Here is a 20,345-nt window from a genome sequence, read left to right as displayed (position 1 = left end):
CTGAGATGCAAAACTGTATCTCTTTGGGAAATCCCAAATCTTTTAGTGTGAGTGGGAAGAGATGAGGGGTAGGGAGGAATCTGGCTCTGAAGGACCTGGTTTACCATCCTGAGGAACATAATAAGCTTTATCCTGGAGGAAAGTAACTTCAACCAGAAGAACAGGACATTTACATTTACATTACAACAGAAGAACATTTACAGTTAGAAAAATCATCTAGTGGCAACAAGGACAAGATTATAAACAAGGCAAGACCAGTTAAAAGGCCATCATTGCAGTCATCTGAGAAGATATTATTGAGAGTCTCCACTAAGTGGTAGTTGTAAAGATGGCAAGAAAAGAATGAATTCACTGGATATGAACACTGTGGAATCTGTAAAAGGTGGGGACTGGTAACTGGAAAGGAAGACAGAGGAAGCAGGTAGAAGGGAGATGCAATAAAAAAATTACTTCCCAAATAAGCACACTATCATCTTTCTGGAGAACAATTTGGAAACAGTGACTTAAAAAGGTAAAAATTTCACACTCAAACACGTTACTTTTGCAACAGGAAAGGAAAAATGTTCTTTTTTTAATTATTATTTTGGGGGGGAATGTTCTTTATGTACTTATCTTGTCATCTACTTTTGAGAGTTTGTCCTACAGTTACTTACACCAAGATTTATATGCCAAGATGTTTACTGCAGTATTATTTAAAACAGAAAAAAATAAAAACAATTAAGGGTCTCGTAATAGGAGACTGGCTAACTATTGTATACACACAATTCAATACACGATTCAAATATGAAGCAAAGGAAAAACTGTTTCCTACGATCACTGAGTGATAAAGGAAAATTTCATGAAATAAAATTACATGAAAATAAGTACACAGAGTATATGTGTTTAAAAATAAATAAATAAACACACAAAAACTGACAAAGATATATTAACTGATGCCACTGGCTATCACTGAACTATGTAACTATGAAGGAATTTTTTACTTTCTTTTTCCTACACTTTATCTGATTAGAAAACTCTTAAAGTCTCCATTTAGGAGGAAAACAAAATAAAACAATCCTTTATTTGAACGTCTAAGTGGAAGGAGGTGCCAATTCCTATAACAGAGAATTCAGCAGGAACTGAAGGTGGATGAGGAGTTGGACTCCAAGCATATGGTGACTGCAGCACTTCCTACGGAGGTGCTGGACAGCTGAGCATGGGAGTCTGGAGTGAGGGAGAGACTCAACCTAGAGATAGAACACAGGAATCAATCAACAGCATATGATGGTGGTTAGAGCCAAAGTTCTGAGAGATATCATTCAAGATAAAAAATACAGAGTAAGAAGTAAATTGGGCAGAGCTCAACTGGGCAGTAACAAAATTTAAGAGGTGGGCAGAGAAAGTTGACAAAAGGTCTGAGCAAAAAAGAGAGTGGGTATAAAAGCAGGCTAAAAAGCCAAAAGGGAAAAAGTTGCAGGTTGGAGGGAGTGGCCAATCACATCAAATGCCACAAAGAAGTCAAGTAGGATGAAGAGTGCCTATTTGATCTACAAGAACACTAATGACTTTAGTGATGGCAGTTTCTGAAGAGAGATAGGGACAGAAGCCAGAACACAGTAAAGTCCCTAGAATAGGGGAAGGTAGAGAGAGATCTAAACTGCTCTTTCAGGATCTTGGGAAGGTTAGAAAGTTGTTATTGTTCAAAATGGGGGGGGAAACCCGATTTATATGCCAAAAAGTTGAGAGAGAAAAGCTGAGGATGCACCAACACCTCTGCCCCAACAGCAACAGCTGCTCTGGACTCCCGGGAGACCATCACAGCTGTCAGCATCAATTTCCTCCACTTCCTGCCCAAGATATTAGCAGTTTGCTGTTTGCTGTCTGTCATCACCTTCACTGCCACTCCTCCTACCCCAGAGGAATCATGGCCCTTACCCCTGCTCAAAGCAGAGCCAATACCTTTAAATCCCATCCTCTCACATCTCCTCGGTTACCCTTTCCCCTTTCTGTCTTCAGCTTTTCCCTCTGGACTAACTCTTTCCCCTTAGCATATAAATAAGCTGAAGTCTCTGCCATCTTGGGGAAGAAAAATAGAAAACAGAAATGGGAAAAGAACGAATACACATGCACATACACACACAAAGCCAGACTGTCTATTATCTCCCAAAATAAAAACTGCTTGAGTTTCCATTACATTTCCCACTATGGATATAAAAAGAGTTCCTGCCTCTAGTGAAACAAATAAGTACACCATTCATCTATTTATTCGACTAATATTTATTGGCTGCCCACTGGCCACATGAAACATACTATCAAAGGTGGGGGGAGAAATATAGACAATAAACATATACACACATATTCAAACACACACATCATAATAATAAGTGCCTAGAAAAAAAACAAAGGAGGATGGAGAGTAATGGGAAGTGCTATTTTCAATAAGACAGGGAAGGCTTCCCTGAGGAAATGACATTGTACAGGAACTTCAGTAAAGGCACAGCAAGTACAAAGGTTCTGGGACAGGAGCACACTTGATGTGTCCGAAAAACAGTAAGAAAGTCGGTGTGGCTAACGCAGAGTAGAGTGAGCAAGGGAACAAAGCTAAGAAAAAATCAGGCCAGAGAGAATACCAGACCCACATCATTAAAACGATGATACTGGAGGGCCTGGGGGACTCAGCTGGTTAAGCAGCCAGCTCTTGATTTCAGCTCCAATCACAATGTCAAGGTTGTGAGATCAAGCCCTGTGCCAGGCTTCACACTCAGCTGGGAAGTCTGCTCAAGGATTCTCTCTCTCTGCCTCTTTCTCTACTCACTTTCTCACTCTCTTAAATCAATCAATCAATCAATCTTAAAAAAAAAAACAACTATGATTTCATTATAACCCTCACAAGAAGATATTGAAGGGTTCTGAGAGAAGTGTAACAGGTCTGATTTCAGTTTCCAAAGGCTCACTCGTGTTGCTGACAGGAAAATTCCAATCACAGTATAGTGATGAAGTATCCCAATAAAGGGTAATTGGTCAAATAGAAAGAAGGACACCTAATACTGAGTCAAAACAGGCTTCTTCTCAGAGAGTGATGCCTGAATAGAATACTGAAGGACAAGTAAGAGTTGGCAAGAAGACTGGGGGTAGAGTGGTATCTCAAGTAGAGATGCAAAAAAGCCACAGGAGTTTTTTTTAAGTTTGGATTTAAAAAAAAAAAAAAAAAAGTTTGGTATTTCTTTTCCCTAGCATCAAACAGTCAAAAAATATTTCATAAAAATATACCACTAATAATGTCTACCCCCAAAAAAGATACCTAGGAATAAAACTAATAAAATATTTGCATGATCTTCAGAGAAAATATATAGAAAGTTGTAAAATGCTGTGGAAAGACATCAAAGAAGACCTATTTTACTGGAGAGGTAAAACCAACTAGTGGACAGATAAAACTAACTAGTACCCAATATGTAAAATGTGTGTTCTCCCCATTAACCTACAAATGATATATTTCAAATCAAAACCCCAAATACACAAAAAAGACATATACAGGAATTTCATAGCAGCATGATTCATAATAGCCCCAAACTAAAACAACCTGAATACCTACCAAAAGTAAAACAAATTCCAGTATATTCATAAAATGGACTAATTATATAGCAATGAAAATAAACAACAGCTACACACAATTCAACACAAATGAATTTTAAAACAAAACAAACCAAGAACAGATTACATACAGCATAATTCCTTTTACCTAAAGTTTAGAAACCAGCAAAACTAACTCATGGTGTTAGAAATCAGGATGGTAGTTTCCTTTGAGCAAAAAAGAGGAAGTACTCCATTGGCAAGAAGCACATAAGGTAGTTATGGGATGCTGGGAATATTTCCTCACAAAGTAGTAATTACACACAGGTGTATTCAGTCTGTGAGAATTCAACAACCAGGACACTTAAAATTTGTGTGTTATTCTAGATTAATGTTACACTTCAATAAAATGAAAGTGTGTTAGTGTCTGCAATTTCCTTGGAAATACATCTAAAAGATACGATGGATTGATAGAGGGATGGATAGATATGTTACAAAGCAAGTAAAAGAAAACGTCAATGGTAGCATTTAAGAGGTGAACATAAAGGTATTCATTGTAAAACTCTTATTTTATCATATGTTTGAAATTTTTCATAATAAAATGTTGGAGAAAAAAAAAACAATGTTTTTTGGTTTTGTTTTGTTTTTTTTATTAACTCCACAAGCTGATTCTAAAATTATGGAAAATTAAAAAGGACAAGTTCAGCTAAAACAACTCTGGAAACAGAAAAGGCAAGGAGAGACTATCCTAACAGGTTAACAAGAATGATTATTAAACAACAATAACTAAGATGATGTAGCATGACACAAAGATGAACAGAGACCAGTGAAACAGAACAGAGGGCATGAAAACTAATTCATGCACACTGTGAAACAGATAAGGCTGACACTAAAGATCAGTACAGAAAAGTAGGACTATTTGATAAGTAATGAATTACAGATTAGATGAGATGAATTTACAGAATACCTTTAATAACTCTTAGGAAAATAAATATTGAACAATAAACACAAGCTCCAGAAGAATACATATAATCCTCTCCAATAAATATATACATAATATAAAAATGAGAAATAAGATTTTAAATTGATTAAGAATATATTCGTATGTTAAAAAAAAATACAGAAATACTTGGCAATGAAATATCAAATTCAGGGCAGTAGTTACCCCAGGGACAGATGAAGTTCCATGGAGAACAGTACATAAGTCAGATGGCATGTGAGTACATAAGTATTTGCTATATTATTATTTACACCTTTGTTGAAATCTTAAGTTTGAAATTGAAATCTTAAGTTTTTATAACAAATTATAATTTTTTAAAAGATGTTATTTATTTGACAGTAGAGAAAGCAAAAGTAGGCAGAGTGGCAGGCAGAGGGAGAAGCAGGCTCCCCACCAAGCAGAGAACCCAACACAGGGCTTGATCCAAGGACCCTGGGATAATGACCTGAGCCAAAGGCAGAGGCTTAACCAACTGAGTCACCCAGGTTCCTTATAACTTTTTATTTAACAAAAGTTGAAGCAAGAGTGTATGGTTTGTAATTGGAACAAAAGAGCAATAACTGGGGATATCCAGGTGGCGAAGTTGGTTAAGCATCCAACTCTTGGTTTCAGCTCAAGTCATGATCTCAGGTTAGTGGGATCAAGCCCCACACAGGGCTCTGCACGCTCAGCACAGTCTGCCTGAGATTCTCTCTCTCCCTCTCCCCCACCTTCCCTCCATGCTCTCTCTCTCTCAAAATAAATAAATCAATCTTTAAAAATAAAATAAAAAGCAAAAACTAGTGGTGCCTTTGTGGCTCAGTCCATTAAGCATCTGACTTGATTTCAGCTCAGGTCATGATCTCAGGGTCATGAGGTAGAGCCCTGCATCATGAGGTTCTGTGTTCAGTGAGAAGAGTGCTTGAGATTCTCTCACTCCCCTTGCTCATGCATATGCATATGCACATGCACGCGTGCACGCGCTCTCTTTCTCTCTCTAAAATAAATAAGAAAAATCTTTTTTAAAAAATTTAAAAAGCAAAGAGTAGGAATGGGGGAATGATAAGAGAAGCAGTTAACAAAAACACAAAGAGATCAGATCTAGCAAGCCTTGTAAAAAAACATGGCTTTTGTTTTTATCCTATAGTGGTCACTGAACAGTATGAAGCTAGGGAAGTCTAAAAGATTACTCTGACAAGGTATAGGATAGATTTCCTAATGACAAAGGCTTATTTATTTTTTAATCCGTAATCTTAGCACAGTTTATGATAGTGATGCTCAATAAATATTTACTGAATTAATGAATTTATGGAAGGGGTTGGGAGGGAAAAGCAGAGAAACAGAAAGGTGAATCAGAAAGCAGTTTTATTAACCCAGGCAGGAAATGTTGGGTTTATAATGATCACCTAAACTTAACTATTTCTCAATTAAAAACTTTTAAGAGACAGGAAATAAAGCAATAATCTATAACATAAACATGAAGACCTTGGTCCAATTTAGGCAATATAATAATTCCATATGTACTCACCATTCTTCCGCTCACTAAGTGGAGGCAAATTGGGATTCCTGCCAGGGTGGAGGCCTAGGGTCAGCTCGGGCTGCAAGGAGAGCTCCTGCAGTTCATTGGCAACAGCTTCGCTCTGAGGGCTGGGGGCCGCAGACAGGGACACCAACACTGGTTCATCATCATTTTCGCCAGCCCCTCCTCCGTCCAGCCCATTCACAGCAATGACGGAAGGGGGCAGGCACACTACACTGGAGAAATCCACTTTGGCTTTCGTGATGGCAACCTGGAAATGGAAGGGTAGACAAGGGTTTAGATGTAACTGTGAAGAGACAAACTATTCCACTGAACACATGCTGAATACTATTCTAAATTATGTGACTGGCAAGCTACCATTAATCTTAAGCATTTTCTCTAAAGTAAGCCAGCATCGTTTTTAAGTTAATGGTTTACTGGGATGCCTGAGTGGCACAGTTGGTTAAGGGTCCAACAATTGATTTCAGCTCAGGTCATGAGATCAAGGTCCGGGATGGGCTCCACACTCAGCAGGGAGCCTGCTTGAGATTCTCTCTCCCTCTCCCTCAGCCCCTCCTGCTTATGCTGTCTCTCCCTAAAACAAATAAAATATTTTTAAAATTAAGTAATTAATATTTACTATGCTCACAGTGTGCGTGTGATTTCAAGTCTAATACTGTCCTCAACTACATCACTCAGGAGGACAACATACAATTGAAATAAAAGCAGCACACATAACATATAATGGAATAAAAAGAAATAGTGGCTAAGGAGAAATAGTTACAGAATAAATGTGATCTTCCAAATATCAAGGGGAACTACCTTGAGAAAAAAAACACTTTAATGAGTATCCAAAAAGTACTAAACTATTATATTATACCAACATTATCTGGGGGAGAAAATTTAAGAGAACAATTCCCATAGTGCCTGGCTGGCCCAGTTAGTAGAGCCTGTGACTGTTGATCTTCAGGTTGTGAGTTCAAGTCTCACGATGAGTATACAGCTTACATGAAGAAGAAAAAACCCCAATTCCCAAGCCATTAGATTTCATTAAAAAAAAAAATAGAGAAAGATATACATTTGATGATAGATATTTGCAAAATATTTTAACATATGAATATTTAATCATAATACCCAGAAATGGGATACTAAAAATAAAACACCTGACAACATAAGAACAAGATGATAACAAAGAACAAAAATGATAAAGAATACATTTTAACATGAAAATATATTTTTTAAAATGTTTATTTATTTATTCATGAAAGACACAGAGAGAGAGACAGAGATATAGGCAGAGGGAGAGGCAGGCTCCCTGCGGGGAGCCTGATGCAGGACTCGACCCCAGGGCCCCAGGATCATGCCCTGAGCCAAAGGCAGATGCTCAACCACTGAGGCACCCAGGCATCCCTAAACCACCTATTCTTTAAAATGTTCTTTAATTTAGGTTTCACTAATTCAGAACAACCTTCCTCCTATTACTTTAAATTAGATTGTTGTTGTTGTTGTTATTATTATTATTATTATTATTATTATTATTATTATTGCAGAGATTCAGAGATTTGATATTTATGCATGTTACTACTCAAGGGACAATAAAGATCCATCACAGAATACCAAGCTTTTTCTAATGAAGCTTGAATTTAAACTGCATGAGTCTGTAATTCTGGCATGCACTTAACAGCATAACCAGTCCTTCCAGAAAATATTTTCAAAAATTAAAGTATGGAAAATGGCCCCCATAAGAAAGTCAACCCAGGTCTACTACTAGGCATAAAGGGAAAAACTAAGTTTAAAAAACTATTTTCTTAAAACATATACATTTTTAATAGATTAAAGAAAGGAGTGTCATATTCTGTAGTGACACAGTTATGACTGTGCCTGTCAATATCTGGAATGAAAGAAAAATAATGTGAAAAACTGCTTTCTTGAGTGTTCCATTCAGAATTTTAGTAGCTTAGGAACTGATAAGTCCCATATTTATGGGCTCATTAAGGGCTTGGAGATCACTTAAAACTTTTATATATATACTTTACTACATATTTTTATTGGGTAAATTACATGCTATGATAGTATCTATTAATGTTTTCAATGATTACTGATTTCAATGATTAATGATTTCCAGAGTTTCAGGAGAGATTATTAAACTATATTAGAACACGTGACACTTGGGTGGCTCAGCAGTTGGGCGCCTGCCTTCGACCCAGGGCATGATCCTGGAGTCCTGGGATCGAGTCCCATATTGGGCTCCCTGCGTGGAGCCTGCCTCTCTCTCTGCCTGTGTCTCTGCCTCTCTCTCTCTCTCTCTCTCTCTCTCTCTCTCTCTCGTTGTGTCTTTCATGAATAAATAAATAAAATATCTTTAAAAAAATTTTTAATAACTGTATTAGAACAATGGGAATCCCTGGGTGGCTCAGTGGTTTAGCACCTGCCTTCGGCCCAGGGCGTGATCCTGGAGTCTCTGAATCAAGTCCCGCATCGGGCTCCCTACATGGAGCCTGCTTCTCCCTCTACCTGTGTCTCTGCCTCTCTCTCTCTCTCTCATGAATAAATAAATAAGATCTTAAAAAAAAAAAAAAAAAAAACTCTTACATAAAATCATGGGCCAGGGGATGGGGAGGGTTAGACGAAACAAGAGCGACAGAATGTTGGTAACTGTTGAAGCTGGGTATTGGGTACATGGAGATTCATTATACTATTATTCTCTCTACATGTGTGTATACTGGATAACATTCTTACAATGCTTTCTAAAAAATAAGATTATTCCATAGAACAAAGTGAAGACTTGGTAAGATATAAAGCAAGGCGTACTCAATCTTGACCTTAGAAAATAAGCCAAACAAAAGTCAAAATCAAACACTGACAAAAGACTATTTAGCACAAAAAATATATATTGGGAATATTTCTTTCTCTATCAAACATACTACTTTTCTACTTATTTTTAAACAGCCCACAGAAGAAAGTCCTAGCAAACTGTGACAATATAGAGACAAGATCCAAAAACATGGAGGTAGAGTTATCACCATGGATTAAAATGTCTCCTCTACCAATTCCTAAGCGCTATCAAAGTTTTATTTACTGTATAACCTGCATGAAAAAGAAAATCTGAAAGTATATTTATCTCAGATTATATGTATATTATTTAGAAAAATGTAAAAATTGTATCTCATACAAAATACTTTCTGAAATGTCTCAAAGGAAAAATAATTAAAATAAGCAAAAGAAAATAATCTATGTCACGTTTTAGTGTTGTAAATTTATAACTCCACTCAGTTGGAGATTAAACTTTCTTTTTCATCATAAGATCACCAACTCCAATTTCTTGGCTGCTGATTCGCATATGATCAGTAGCAGCCAGAACAAAAACAACATGGGGGCAGGGTCATCTCCCACAACCCATCTGTTTCACTCTCTAGTTGGCTTGATTCCATCTCATCTTTTCTTCACCCCACCCCCCTTTTGGGCTGCATGCCTTCTGCTGGTGCAGAGTGGCATATGTAACTAGAAGCAACAGCACAAAATGCGTTAGAAAAATGGAAGCACTCAGGCAGACAGCTGATAACTCTAAAAAAAGTATATACTAGCAGGATTTTTTATTATGACCCATGACAGAGTTCATTTCACAAAAACAAATGATATGGTTCTCCTGAAAAAAACCTTTTCTCTATAAAAATTTTTAATCAATTAATGAACTTTTAGATGGGCAGGTTCTTATTTTATCTTCAATAGTAGATAAACCAGAATCTTACTCTTACTGTCTAAGCAGATATATATACACAAAATCCGATACTAATGAATTCAAGACAAATATTTTCTGAGAGTATGCACTAGGCACTGCCCTGGGTCCTACATGAAGTGAGGAAGACATCAAGTCTTGCCCTTATGTCTGTCACTATCAACCCCATCATCTTCAGATGTCTTAAAAACTACTCAGATGTCTAGGGACAGCATATAAAAGGCCTTTCTGTTCCCTCTTCATCATAGAAATAATCTAAAACCAAGGAATTCAAGAAACAGAAAAATATAACATCTACCTAAAACTAGTGGAAGGCACATGGAAGAGTGGTGTGGCTGAAACTTCTCTGGCACTTGTCCCATTGATAGGTAAGGTCTATTTTCCCTCCAATTAATCCAAGCTGGCCTGACTGCCTTCACCAACAGAGTACAGTGAAAGTGACTCTATGCCAATTCCAGGTATAGACTTTTAAGAAACTGGTAGCTTTTACCTTAGTCTCTTGGAGCCCTGTGTCCTAAAATACAGAAGTCTAACTACTTACTGGAGAGATCATAAAAAGAAGTCTAGGGGCACCCACCTGGCTCAGTCAGTAAAACATGCAAGTCTTGATCTTAGGAACAAGAGTTTGAGCCCCATATGTTGGGTGTAGATAATACTTAAAAATAACAATTTTTAAAAAAATTTTTTCTAATCTTAAAAAAAAGAAAGAAAGAGGGCAGCCCCGGTGGCGCAGCAGTTTAGCGCCGCCTGCAGCCCGGGGTGTGATCCTGGAGACCAGGGATCGAGTCCCACATCGGGCTTCCTGCATGGAGTCTGCTTCTCCCTCTGCCTGTGTCTCTGCCTCTCTCTCGCTCTCTCTGAATGAATAAATAAATCTTTAAAAAAAAAAAGTTTAAGAAAGAAAGAAAAGAAAAGAAAAGAAAAGAAAAGAAAAGAAAAGAAAAGAAAAGAAAAGAAAAGAAAAGAAAAGAAAAGAAAGAAGAAAGAAAGAAAAGTCGTCATCTAAAGACTATCCTGAAAGGAATAGCGATCCAGTTGAGACTAGCCTTCTGGACATACGCACCAAAGCGTCAAGCATGTACAATCTTGGTCCCTCCAGACAAGCCCACTCATTTGCTGAATGCTACCATGTGGACCCAAGTTAATACCACGTAGAGCAGAACAATCTCCAAGCTAAGCCCTGCCCAAATTCCTTACCCAAAAAACTGAGATATAATAAATGACATCAACACTGGAAACTGAGATAGTATGTATGCTATGCCTTCAAATCCTGAAAAGAACTTTTGAACTTTTATTGTCAAATGAGAATTGGTTATATAGCCTATCAATCACTGTGTAAAGACATTCCAAGCAACAGAAGTTTTATCTCCCAAGTAATTTTTTTTTTTTTTCAGGAAGCTCCATGAAGCTATGGCCTTTGCTTACTTCAGGTTTTCAACTCCACCTGATCATTCAACAGGGACTCTGTCATCCAAGTTTTCCCTTTTCTCCCAACAAAATGGATAATGTTAATAATTTAACACTGCCTCTTCAATTAAAACAGTACAACAAGGCTCTTCAAAGTAGTTGCTTCCCTTCTCACCATTTTTCTCAAGCACCTTCTGCTCTAACCATATGCACCTGTTATGCCGCTCTCTACATGTGACCACCTAAAACTGCCTCTCCTTCCCCAACCTACTCCCATCTTCCTATTATCCATTCCCTTCTTTTTAAAAAAATATTTTATTTATTTGACAGAGATAAAGAACACAAACAGAGGGAGGAGTAGGCTCCCCACCAAGCAGGGAGCCTGATGTGGGGACACTGGGATCATGATCTGGGCCTAAAGAGACACTGAACCGACGACAGAGCCACCCAGGCACCCTATCCATCCCCTTCTTCAGATCAGCTTCCATAAGATCCCAGGCTTGCTACTACTACTACTGCTTACTTTTACTATTATTATAATGGATTGATCCTCCACTAGATGCCAAGTTTTTCGAGCAAAGGAATTTGGTTCCATTGTCTTTTTAACTCAAGTACTCACAGCAACCACATCACATATACAATCAAAGTCAGCACTGATACTGAAAAAAAGAGGGATAAAAGTTCTGTTACAGATAGGTATTTATACTTAAATAGAAATATACAGAAGATTAGAAAAGGCTTCCTGAGAGGTAATATTAATATTTGAGAATAGCCATAAAAAATGAATAGGATTGACAAGTTTCACTTAATTTTCATTTATTCTTTCAACAAATATCTACTCTGAGTACCTATTACATGCCAGGTATTATTCTGAGTTGTAGAGATACTACAATGAATAAAACAAAGTTCTTGCCCTCAGGAAGCTTATGTTATCTCAGGAGACAAAACAGCATGAACAGGAACATGGATGTGAGAACATGTGGATTTATGTTCTAAAAGGGCAGTCCAGTTTGGTAGATCATATGGTTCAATTGCGACTTATATGAGTTGTCACCCGGACCAGCAAGCTTGAGTTTAGCTCTCGGAAGTAAAGAATGAGATCAGTAAACCTGCTTTAGAGAATTAATCTGGCATTATTAACCTGCTTTACAGAAATACTGGTTTGAAAAAAAGGAACACGAGACTGGGAAAAAAGTTCTGAAGCCACTTCATTAGGCAAAGTATAACGTGTTGAGATCCTGAATTTGGGTAGTCCTCGTAGAAGGGAAATGCCACACAACACAGAACTGTATCTAACACAGAGCAGGAACTCAGATCTTTGTTGAATTAATGTGGGACGAACGAGACAATTTATATGTAGCAGGATATGTTTGCATTTGATTGCAGAGGGTGAAGGAAACAGAAATGTCAAATATGATTTCATAGTTTTGAGCCAGAGTGACTGCTAACAGGGAAGAAGGGAGAAGGAATTTTATCTGAGGGGATGATGAATTTGATTTTGGATGTTGGGTGCAGAAGCCAAACCCAAATAAAGATATCTCCCAGATTTTAAAACTTTGCATTATGATACCTACTTTTATGAAAAACCTAAATTAATACCTGTTTTTGCTGACCAAAAGAAATCTGAAGAGGATTTTTGCTCTTAGGGAAAAGGCAAAAACCGAAAATAGCACTCAGCGTTTGTTTTACAGCCAGCCCATACTCAAGCAGCAACAGCAGCCCCACAAAGCTCCTTCACTGGGACTACACTGGGCATCTCAGCATCCAGCCACGAGAACTTCAAACTGTGTCTGTGCACTTCTGTACTTTATCTCAATTTAGTTTGTGCATCCTTGGCAAAATGTGTCCTAAGGTACCAGAAAAGCCTAAGCAAGGTTATTTTTTGGGTTTGGGAATGCTAAAACATTTTCTTATATAAATTAATTGCTTCTTCATTATATGCCATTTTAGCTTACAAAAAGTTTCATAGGAACACTCTACTTCCAGAGATCGGGGGAATCCTGTAATGGAACATATTTGAGGTTCTATTAGGTATGTGAGAAGGAAAACATGGAAATGAAGGTAGAACGAGAGAAACAGAAAAGAATACAAGAATAGGAAGAGAACAAAAGAAAAAAAAAGGAAGGGAGAGTAACAGAAAGAGGCAGAGGTACAAATATAAGGGAAGGATAAACTGCTATCACATCTGACACCCTTGGTAACTCAGGAATTCCTAGTCTCAGATTGCCTACTTTGGGTCTTAGACCATCCCTCTGACTACTAAAATATCGTATACAGCTGAGTATCTAATTATGTGTCAGTACTTTCTACTCATACTATTTTAGAAGAAGCTCAATAAAGTTGTAACTTTATAATGCTGAGGGACAACCAGCTGTCCCCAAACTTAAAGATACAAGTAGGCTCAAGGGCTTATATGAAGGGACATGAACTTACCAGCTGAAGCAGCAGAAATAAATAAAAACAGAAGACAAATAGAATACATATTTTATCCCCAGGCTCAACCCACTCCCTTTCTCTCTTTCTCTCTCTCTCTTAAAGATTTTATTTATTTATTTGAGAGAGAAAGAGAACAAGAGAGAGATCATGAGCTGGGGGAGGGGCAGAAGGAACAAGCAGACTCCCCCACTGAGCCGCAGGGCTCGATCCCAGGACCCTGAGATCATGATCAGATCCTCAACTGACAGAACCACCCAGACACCACCAACTCTTTTTCTGTTGATGACCTTTACACCATTCTTGACAAGCCCCTGCCAGATATCTGTAGCTAGAAAATGATCTAATGATGCTAGGTACACATGGGAACATCTTCCCTCAACTGAGTAGCCCAAATGGCCTTTCAGTCTTAAGTCACCTAAGACGACTTTCTGGGATGGACTGGACTTCAATGAATTCACTCAATAAATATATATTGTTCTAGGCACTGGGAGTGCAACAGACAGAAAACATCCCTGCTTTCATGGAGCTAACATTATAGTGGGAGAGACATAAAAATAAAAGTAAATAAATATACAACAGAATAATTTCAAATAACTATTATATATATAGGGGGCAGGGTAGATAATTTTTATGAAATGGTCAAGAAAGGTCTCATTGAGGGGGTGATATCTGAGGTGAGACTTATTGAATAATAGCCAACACTACACTTCATGTGTATATATTCAATCTTTACAACACAAAGGTATTTACTTGTATTACCCAATTCTTTACAGTTGAAGAAATGAAGGCACTGATAAGTCACATAGCTTCAAAGTAGGCAACTAGGTTTCAGAACTGTGCCCTTAACCACTACACAATCTGGCACTCCTGGAATTTGATAAGAAGCAGCTAGCTAAGCAGAGGAAACAGCATGTAAAAGTTCAAAGCCAGGAGGTAAGAATGAACTTGGCATCTTCAAGGAAAGACCAGAATGGCCAGAGAGCAAAGTGGGAGGGGAGAACTATATTCTTCAAAAAACTGGATGACATTGGAGGCTTAAGTAATAAAGTGATAGGATATGAACTATGTGTTTAAAAGATCACTTTGGTAACTGTAGAAAACCTTAGCCTGGGGGTACCTGGGTATACAGTAGGTTAAGTGTCCAACTCTTGGTTTCAGCTCAGGTCATGATCTCAGGGTCCTGAAATCAAGCCCCACATCTGGCTCCACACTCAGCTTGGAGTCTGCTTGGGATTCTCTCTCTCTCTCTCTTTGTCCCTCCCCTGCCACAGGCACACATGCACATACACTGTCTCTCAAATAAATAAATATATTTAAAGAGGGGGGAGAAAATCTTAGCCTGCTGCCTTACTTTGAGTTTGATATGTAATTTACCATGCTGCTGGGCCCTCTAGTAATTATTGCAATAATGTTGTTTTGGGAAAAAGTTATGACATGCGATCTGTATCTTAATATATCATATTACTGAGTTTGGTGATATGATCTTGATATGATCTTGATATGATATGATCTGAATAAAAATTAAATTGTCATCCTGTCCTATTATCTTAAAGGGTCTTATGGGAAGTTATTATGAAAAGTATAAAGAGTTTAATTACAAGGTACTATTTTATTGGAAACATTTAACAGAAATTTGAGAATCTGCCTTCATGCCTAACCCAAATTCCCCTTCACCACAAAAAGGCTGCTTGAAATTGAAAGCACTATTTTGACAAGGTGACTTGTTACATTCCTTGAACTATATTCATGCCCACAAATACTACAGGTTTCTTTACAATTCCTAATCCTACCTCTATGGTGTTCAAATGCACTCCAATCTTTAAATGTAGAATCATATTAGAGATTCCTTCTCTAGGGGAAGGAATGATGGATGTTTAGAAGTCTACATGGTTATATATAAAAGACCAGAATACCGCAATCACCTCCAACATCATATAATTCATGAGACAGGCCAGGAATTTTTTTTTTCAAGTTAGGAATTCTTTGGTCACTTCCACTCTCACAACAAAAACATACTCCAATAAGCCAGGAAAACCTAAAACATTGCCAGACCATAATACAGAAAACTGCCATAGTTATCCTGTTCAGGTATGAATGATATGAAAAAAGCTACAGCTAACTGTTGAACAATACAGAGGGTTGGGTGTCCTCTGCCACATAGTTGAAAATCTGCATAAAATTTCTGACTTTCCAAAAACTCAACAAAATAGCCTACTTTTACCAGAAGCCCTCCTGATAACACACACAGTTAACACATATTTTGTATACTATATTTTAGATACTGTATTCTTACAATAAAGTAAGCTTCAGAAAATATTATGAAAACTATAAGAAAAATACATTTACAGTACTGTATTGTATTTATCAAAAAAATCCACATGTAAGTGGACTTGTGTAGTTCAAACTTGTACTGTTCAAGGGTCAACTATAGTTATTTTTGAACATACTAACTTTGGAATGAAAAACTTGTTGAGGCAAACCTCACCTAAGATGAAGACAGGCAGCAGTTGGGGGAAAGGGAAGACATTTACAGTATTGTGCTTTGTTTCCACATGACAATAGAGCGTTTGAAGAGAAATCCTATTTTCCAGTGCCAGAGCCTCATATCCTTAGGTTTCCCACTGTGCTCTCTTCCCATATATTAATATGTTCCCTCCTTATAAGAGGAGCCATAAATATTTTCCTGAACTCTTTATCAAATATTTTTAAAAGATTTTATTTATTTATTGAGAGCAAGTGAGAGTGCAAGTGGGGGAGGGGCAGAAGGAGAGGGAGAGAGCAGACTCTGAGCTGAGCGCAGAACCCAATACAGGGCTCAGTCTCATGACCCCTAAGATCATGACCTGAGCTAAAACCAAGAGTGGGATGCTTAACCAACTAAGCCACCCATGAGCCTCTAAATATTCTTTAACACTGGAATTGAAATATCTTGCCACAGAAAAGGAAAAAAAAAACAGAAACTATTGCAGTTTTTAGGAATTTCCAAACACAGCAACCCTCACTCAGAGAAAATGTATACTTAAGACTAGCATGTCTGTGGGTCAAGCATAAAAGGCCAGGCTATAGCTCCTAGGCACATACTGGTTCCACAATGAGGGACCCTCCAGACAATGCACGTACCTATGAGAGCACTGCAGCTTAGAACTCAAACACACACACACACACACACACACACACACACACACACACAAGAACTCAAACACCAAGGTATATCGCCAGCATACTCATCAATTATTCTTCTGAATAATTATAAAAGCAACCTTTTAATTAAATGAATCTACTCTGGCAAGATCTATTATCATACAAAGTCACCGCCTCATTACATTACACTCATGGTACATGATGAAGAGCTTGCGTTTAAAAATGCATTTTTAGGGGCACTTGGGTGGCATAGTTAGTTAAGCATCTAACTCTTTTTTTTTTTTTTTTTTTTTTTATTTATGATAGTCACACACACAGAGAGAGAGAGAGAGAGGCAGAGACACAGGCAGAGGGAGAAGCAGGCTCCATGCACCGGGAGCCTGATGTGGGAATCGATCCAGGGTCTCCCGGATCCGGCCCTGGGCCAAAGGCAGGCGCCAAACTGCTGCGCCACCCAGGGATCCCAGCATCTAACTCTTGATCTCAACTCAGGTCTTTATCTCAGGGTCATGAGCTCAAGCCCTGCACTGGGCTCCATGCTGAGTGTGAAACCTACTTAAAAATATATAAATAAGTAAGTAAATAAATAAATAAATAAATAAAATGCATTTTTGTATTCTCATAGTCATTAAAAGATTTCAGTCAAGGTTAACTCTCTGGAAACATAATAAAGCTCAGCAAAATTTAAATAAAAACAGTCCTAAGTCATAACTCATTATTCTTCCCTTCTGATAGCCTCCTCCTTCAAATAGTGTTATGTTACTCTCAGCCAACTGTTATTTCTAAAAAGGTGCTAAGAATTTTGATGGAGTAAAATGTAAAACATAACTAAATATAATTTTAACTTCAGTATAATTAGATTTAAAACTTTAAAATAAAGGAGAGAGAGCAGACACAAAGAGATTCATTCCCCAAACAAAGCAAATAATAATAAAAGTTTTCTTCAAAGCACTGCAGGAGTTCCCACATTACAACTACACATAAGAGCAATTATTGGAGAATTTATAAAATGCTAAGACACATAGCAGCAGCAGTCAGTGCAGCACATTTTGAAGGCATCTGTGCAGGCAACATGCACGATGTGGGTAGCAAAAAAAGAAAAGGTAAATGAACACCAGCATGAAAACCTTCAAATATCTTGTTGGCGGCATATCTTAAAATAGCAAGGTTCTAAATCAATCAAGGAGAAAGAAAGCACACTGGTGATTTATATCTCAAAGAGCAGAAAACATCTGAATGTAGTAACTCAGAAGTCTTAGATGGTATGAAAAAAAGAATACAATGGAAAGAATTATGGAGCATTTTTAAATATTAGAGACTACCAATGAGCAGTAAGTAAAAGAACCTCACCTGGATGCTTGTGGCAGGCACTGGAGGTTGTTGCCCAATAACAACTTTCCCCTTCTTCCAAGTAACAGAACACCTGAGTTGAGCTAAGTGCACACCAGAATAAAACCTGCATTTCCCAGCCTCTCTTGTAGTTAGGCCATGTGACTGAGTTTAAACCAATGGGACAACAGTAAAAGTATTAAGTGTGATTTCCAGGAAATGTCCTTAAAGAAACTGGGTACATTATTCTTTGGACCCTTCTCTTTCCTGATGGCTGGAACATGGATGAGTTATTGCAATGCAAGCAGCCATGTTAGATTATGAGAAAAAAGCCACATGCTTAGAATGGCAAGGCAACAAAAATAGAAAGAAAATGGTTCCCTGACATTATATAGCACTGCACCAGTCCTGGGCTACCCATCTCTGGACTTCTTTTCAAGAGGAAAAATAAACTTATATCATGTTTAAAACTACTATTATTTCACTTTTGGGGGGTCACAAACGGTTGGATATAATCCTAATACAGAATCTGGTGCCCTGAGTAAGATGCTTCATAAGAAACAATGTAACATATGTGGCATCACTCAATAAAAGGGTAAGTAGTTAAAATAAATAAATAAATAAATAAATAAATAAATAAATAAATAAATAAAGTAAATAAAAAGAAAAAATAAAATAAAATGGTAAGTAGTTAAGTACTCAAAATTGAAGACTGAAAAGCTAGTGATCATTGTTATGCAATGGCAAAACACCTGGTTATACCATTGCCTGATTATACTGGATTGCTACTATTTTAAGGGAAACAGGAAAAATTCAGAATGTCAAAAGTGTTGTCTGCTTCTAGTAACTTGCAACAAAATTATACCAGAGAGGTAAAACTCAGACTAGAGCTAATCTCATATAAACAATTTAACCTTACACCTAAAGGAGCTAGAAAAAGAAGAACAAAACCCAAACCCAGCAAAAGGAAGGAAATAAAAATTAGAATAGAAACAAGTGATATAGAAACTAAAAAAAAAATAGAACAGATCAATGAAACCAAGAACTAGTTCTTTGAAAAGATCAACAAAATTGATAAGCACTAACAAGATTGATCAAGAAATAAATAGAGAGGACTCAAAGAAAATCACTTAATGAAAAAGGAGAAATAACAGCCAACACCACAGAAACACAAACAAATGCAACAAATATTATGAAAACCTATATACCAACAAATTGGACAACTTAGAAGAAATGGATAAACTCCTACAAATATATCAACTACCAAAAAAATAAAGGACAAAGAAATAGGAAATGTAAACAGGCTGATTACCAGCAATGAAACTGAATTAGTACTCAAGAACTCCCAAAAAACAGAAGTCCAGGACGAGATGGCTTCCTAGGTGAATTCTACCAAATATTTAAAGAATAGTTAATACCTATTCTTTTCAAACTATTCCAAAAAAATAGAAGAGGAAGGAAAACACCCAAATTCATACCTAGGCCAGTATCACCCTGATACCAAAACCAGATAAAGACACCACAAAAATAGAACTACAGGCCAACACCTCTCACGAATATAGATGCAAAAATCTTCACCAAGGTATCAGCAAACCAAATCCAATAATACTTTTAAAAAATCACACACATGATCAAGTAGGTTCATAGCCTTTAAATGGCAGAGTTCCAGTCTCATTTCCATTTGGCAGCCACTGTACTTTGGAGTGCAGTGGTTCACTTTTTCTACTCTATAAGGCTTCGAAGTAAGAGGCTTTTAGTCCACTTGGGTTGCAGGCCACAGGAAAGAAATGTATTAGCAAAGATCTATTCCTTTATACCTCTGCTTACTGACTGCTTAGCTCTGGTCAAAGTTTTACTACTCTGGTATAATTTTGTTAAGAGTTACTAACAGGCAACACATACAACATTCTGAATTCTTCCTACTTCCCTTAAAATAGTAGCATTCCAGTATCATCAGGCAATGGCTTAACCAGGTGTTGTGCCACCGCAGAACTATGATCACTAGCTTTTCAGTCGTCAATTTTGAGTGCTTACTATTTACCATTTTATTAAGCAATGAGACATACGGATGGGGGGATGGGTGATATAGCTGATGAGGACAAAAAAGAAAAATCGATAAAATAAAGGCTATAAAACTAATTGCCAAAACAAAAAAAAAGGGGGTTCCTTAGGGTTGCCTTTTCACACAAGCCAACTACTTCAGACAGCTTCACCATAAATGCCATTAAGCTAGAGTGGGGTAGAGATGA

The 20,345-nt window shown here is 37.4% G+C and overlaps 1 protein-coding gene across 4 annotated transcripts in view; it reads right to left on the bottom strand.

Annotated features, from left to right (window-relative positions):
* The window catches only part of MRTFA (myocardin related transcription factor A), a 198,371-nt gene that overhangs the window by 111,317 nt on the left and 66,709 nt on the right, over window positions 1–20,345 (bottom strand). For 3 of the 4 annotated variants that reach the window (XM_038550462.1, XM_038550458.1, XM_038550459.1), the window contains exon 3: window positions 6,057–6,318. Coding sequence is in view for 3 of the 4 variants with exons in the window: in XM_038550458.1 (XP_038406386.1) it covers window positions 6,057–6,318 (262 nt within the window). In the remaining variant the exon portion in view is untranslated. Of the gene's footprint in view, window positions 1–6,056; window positions 6,319–11,713; window positions 11,850–20,345 lie in introns of those variants that run through there. The other variant, XM_038550460.1, reaches the window with a different exon arrangement.

This window comes from Canis lupus, chromosome 10 (genome assembly GCF_011100685.1).
Source record: "Canis lupus familiaris isolate Mischka breed German Shepherd chromosome 10, alternate assembly UU_Cfam_GSD_1.0, whole genome shotgun sequence".
Lineage (NCBI taxonomy): Eukaryota > Metazoa > Chordata > Mammalia > Carnivora > Canidae > Canis > Canis lupus.
Note: the sequence above shows the minus strand (reverse complement) of the source record. Positions and strands in the feature narration are given on the sequence as shown.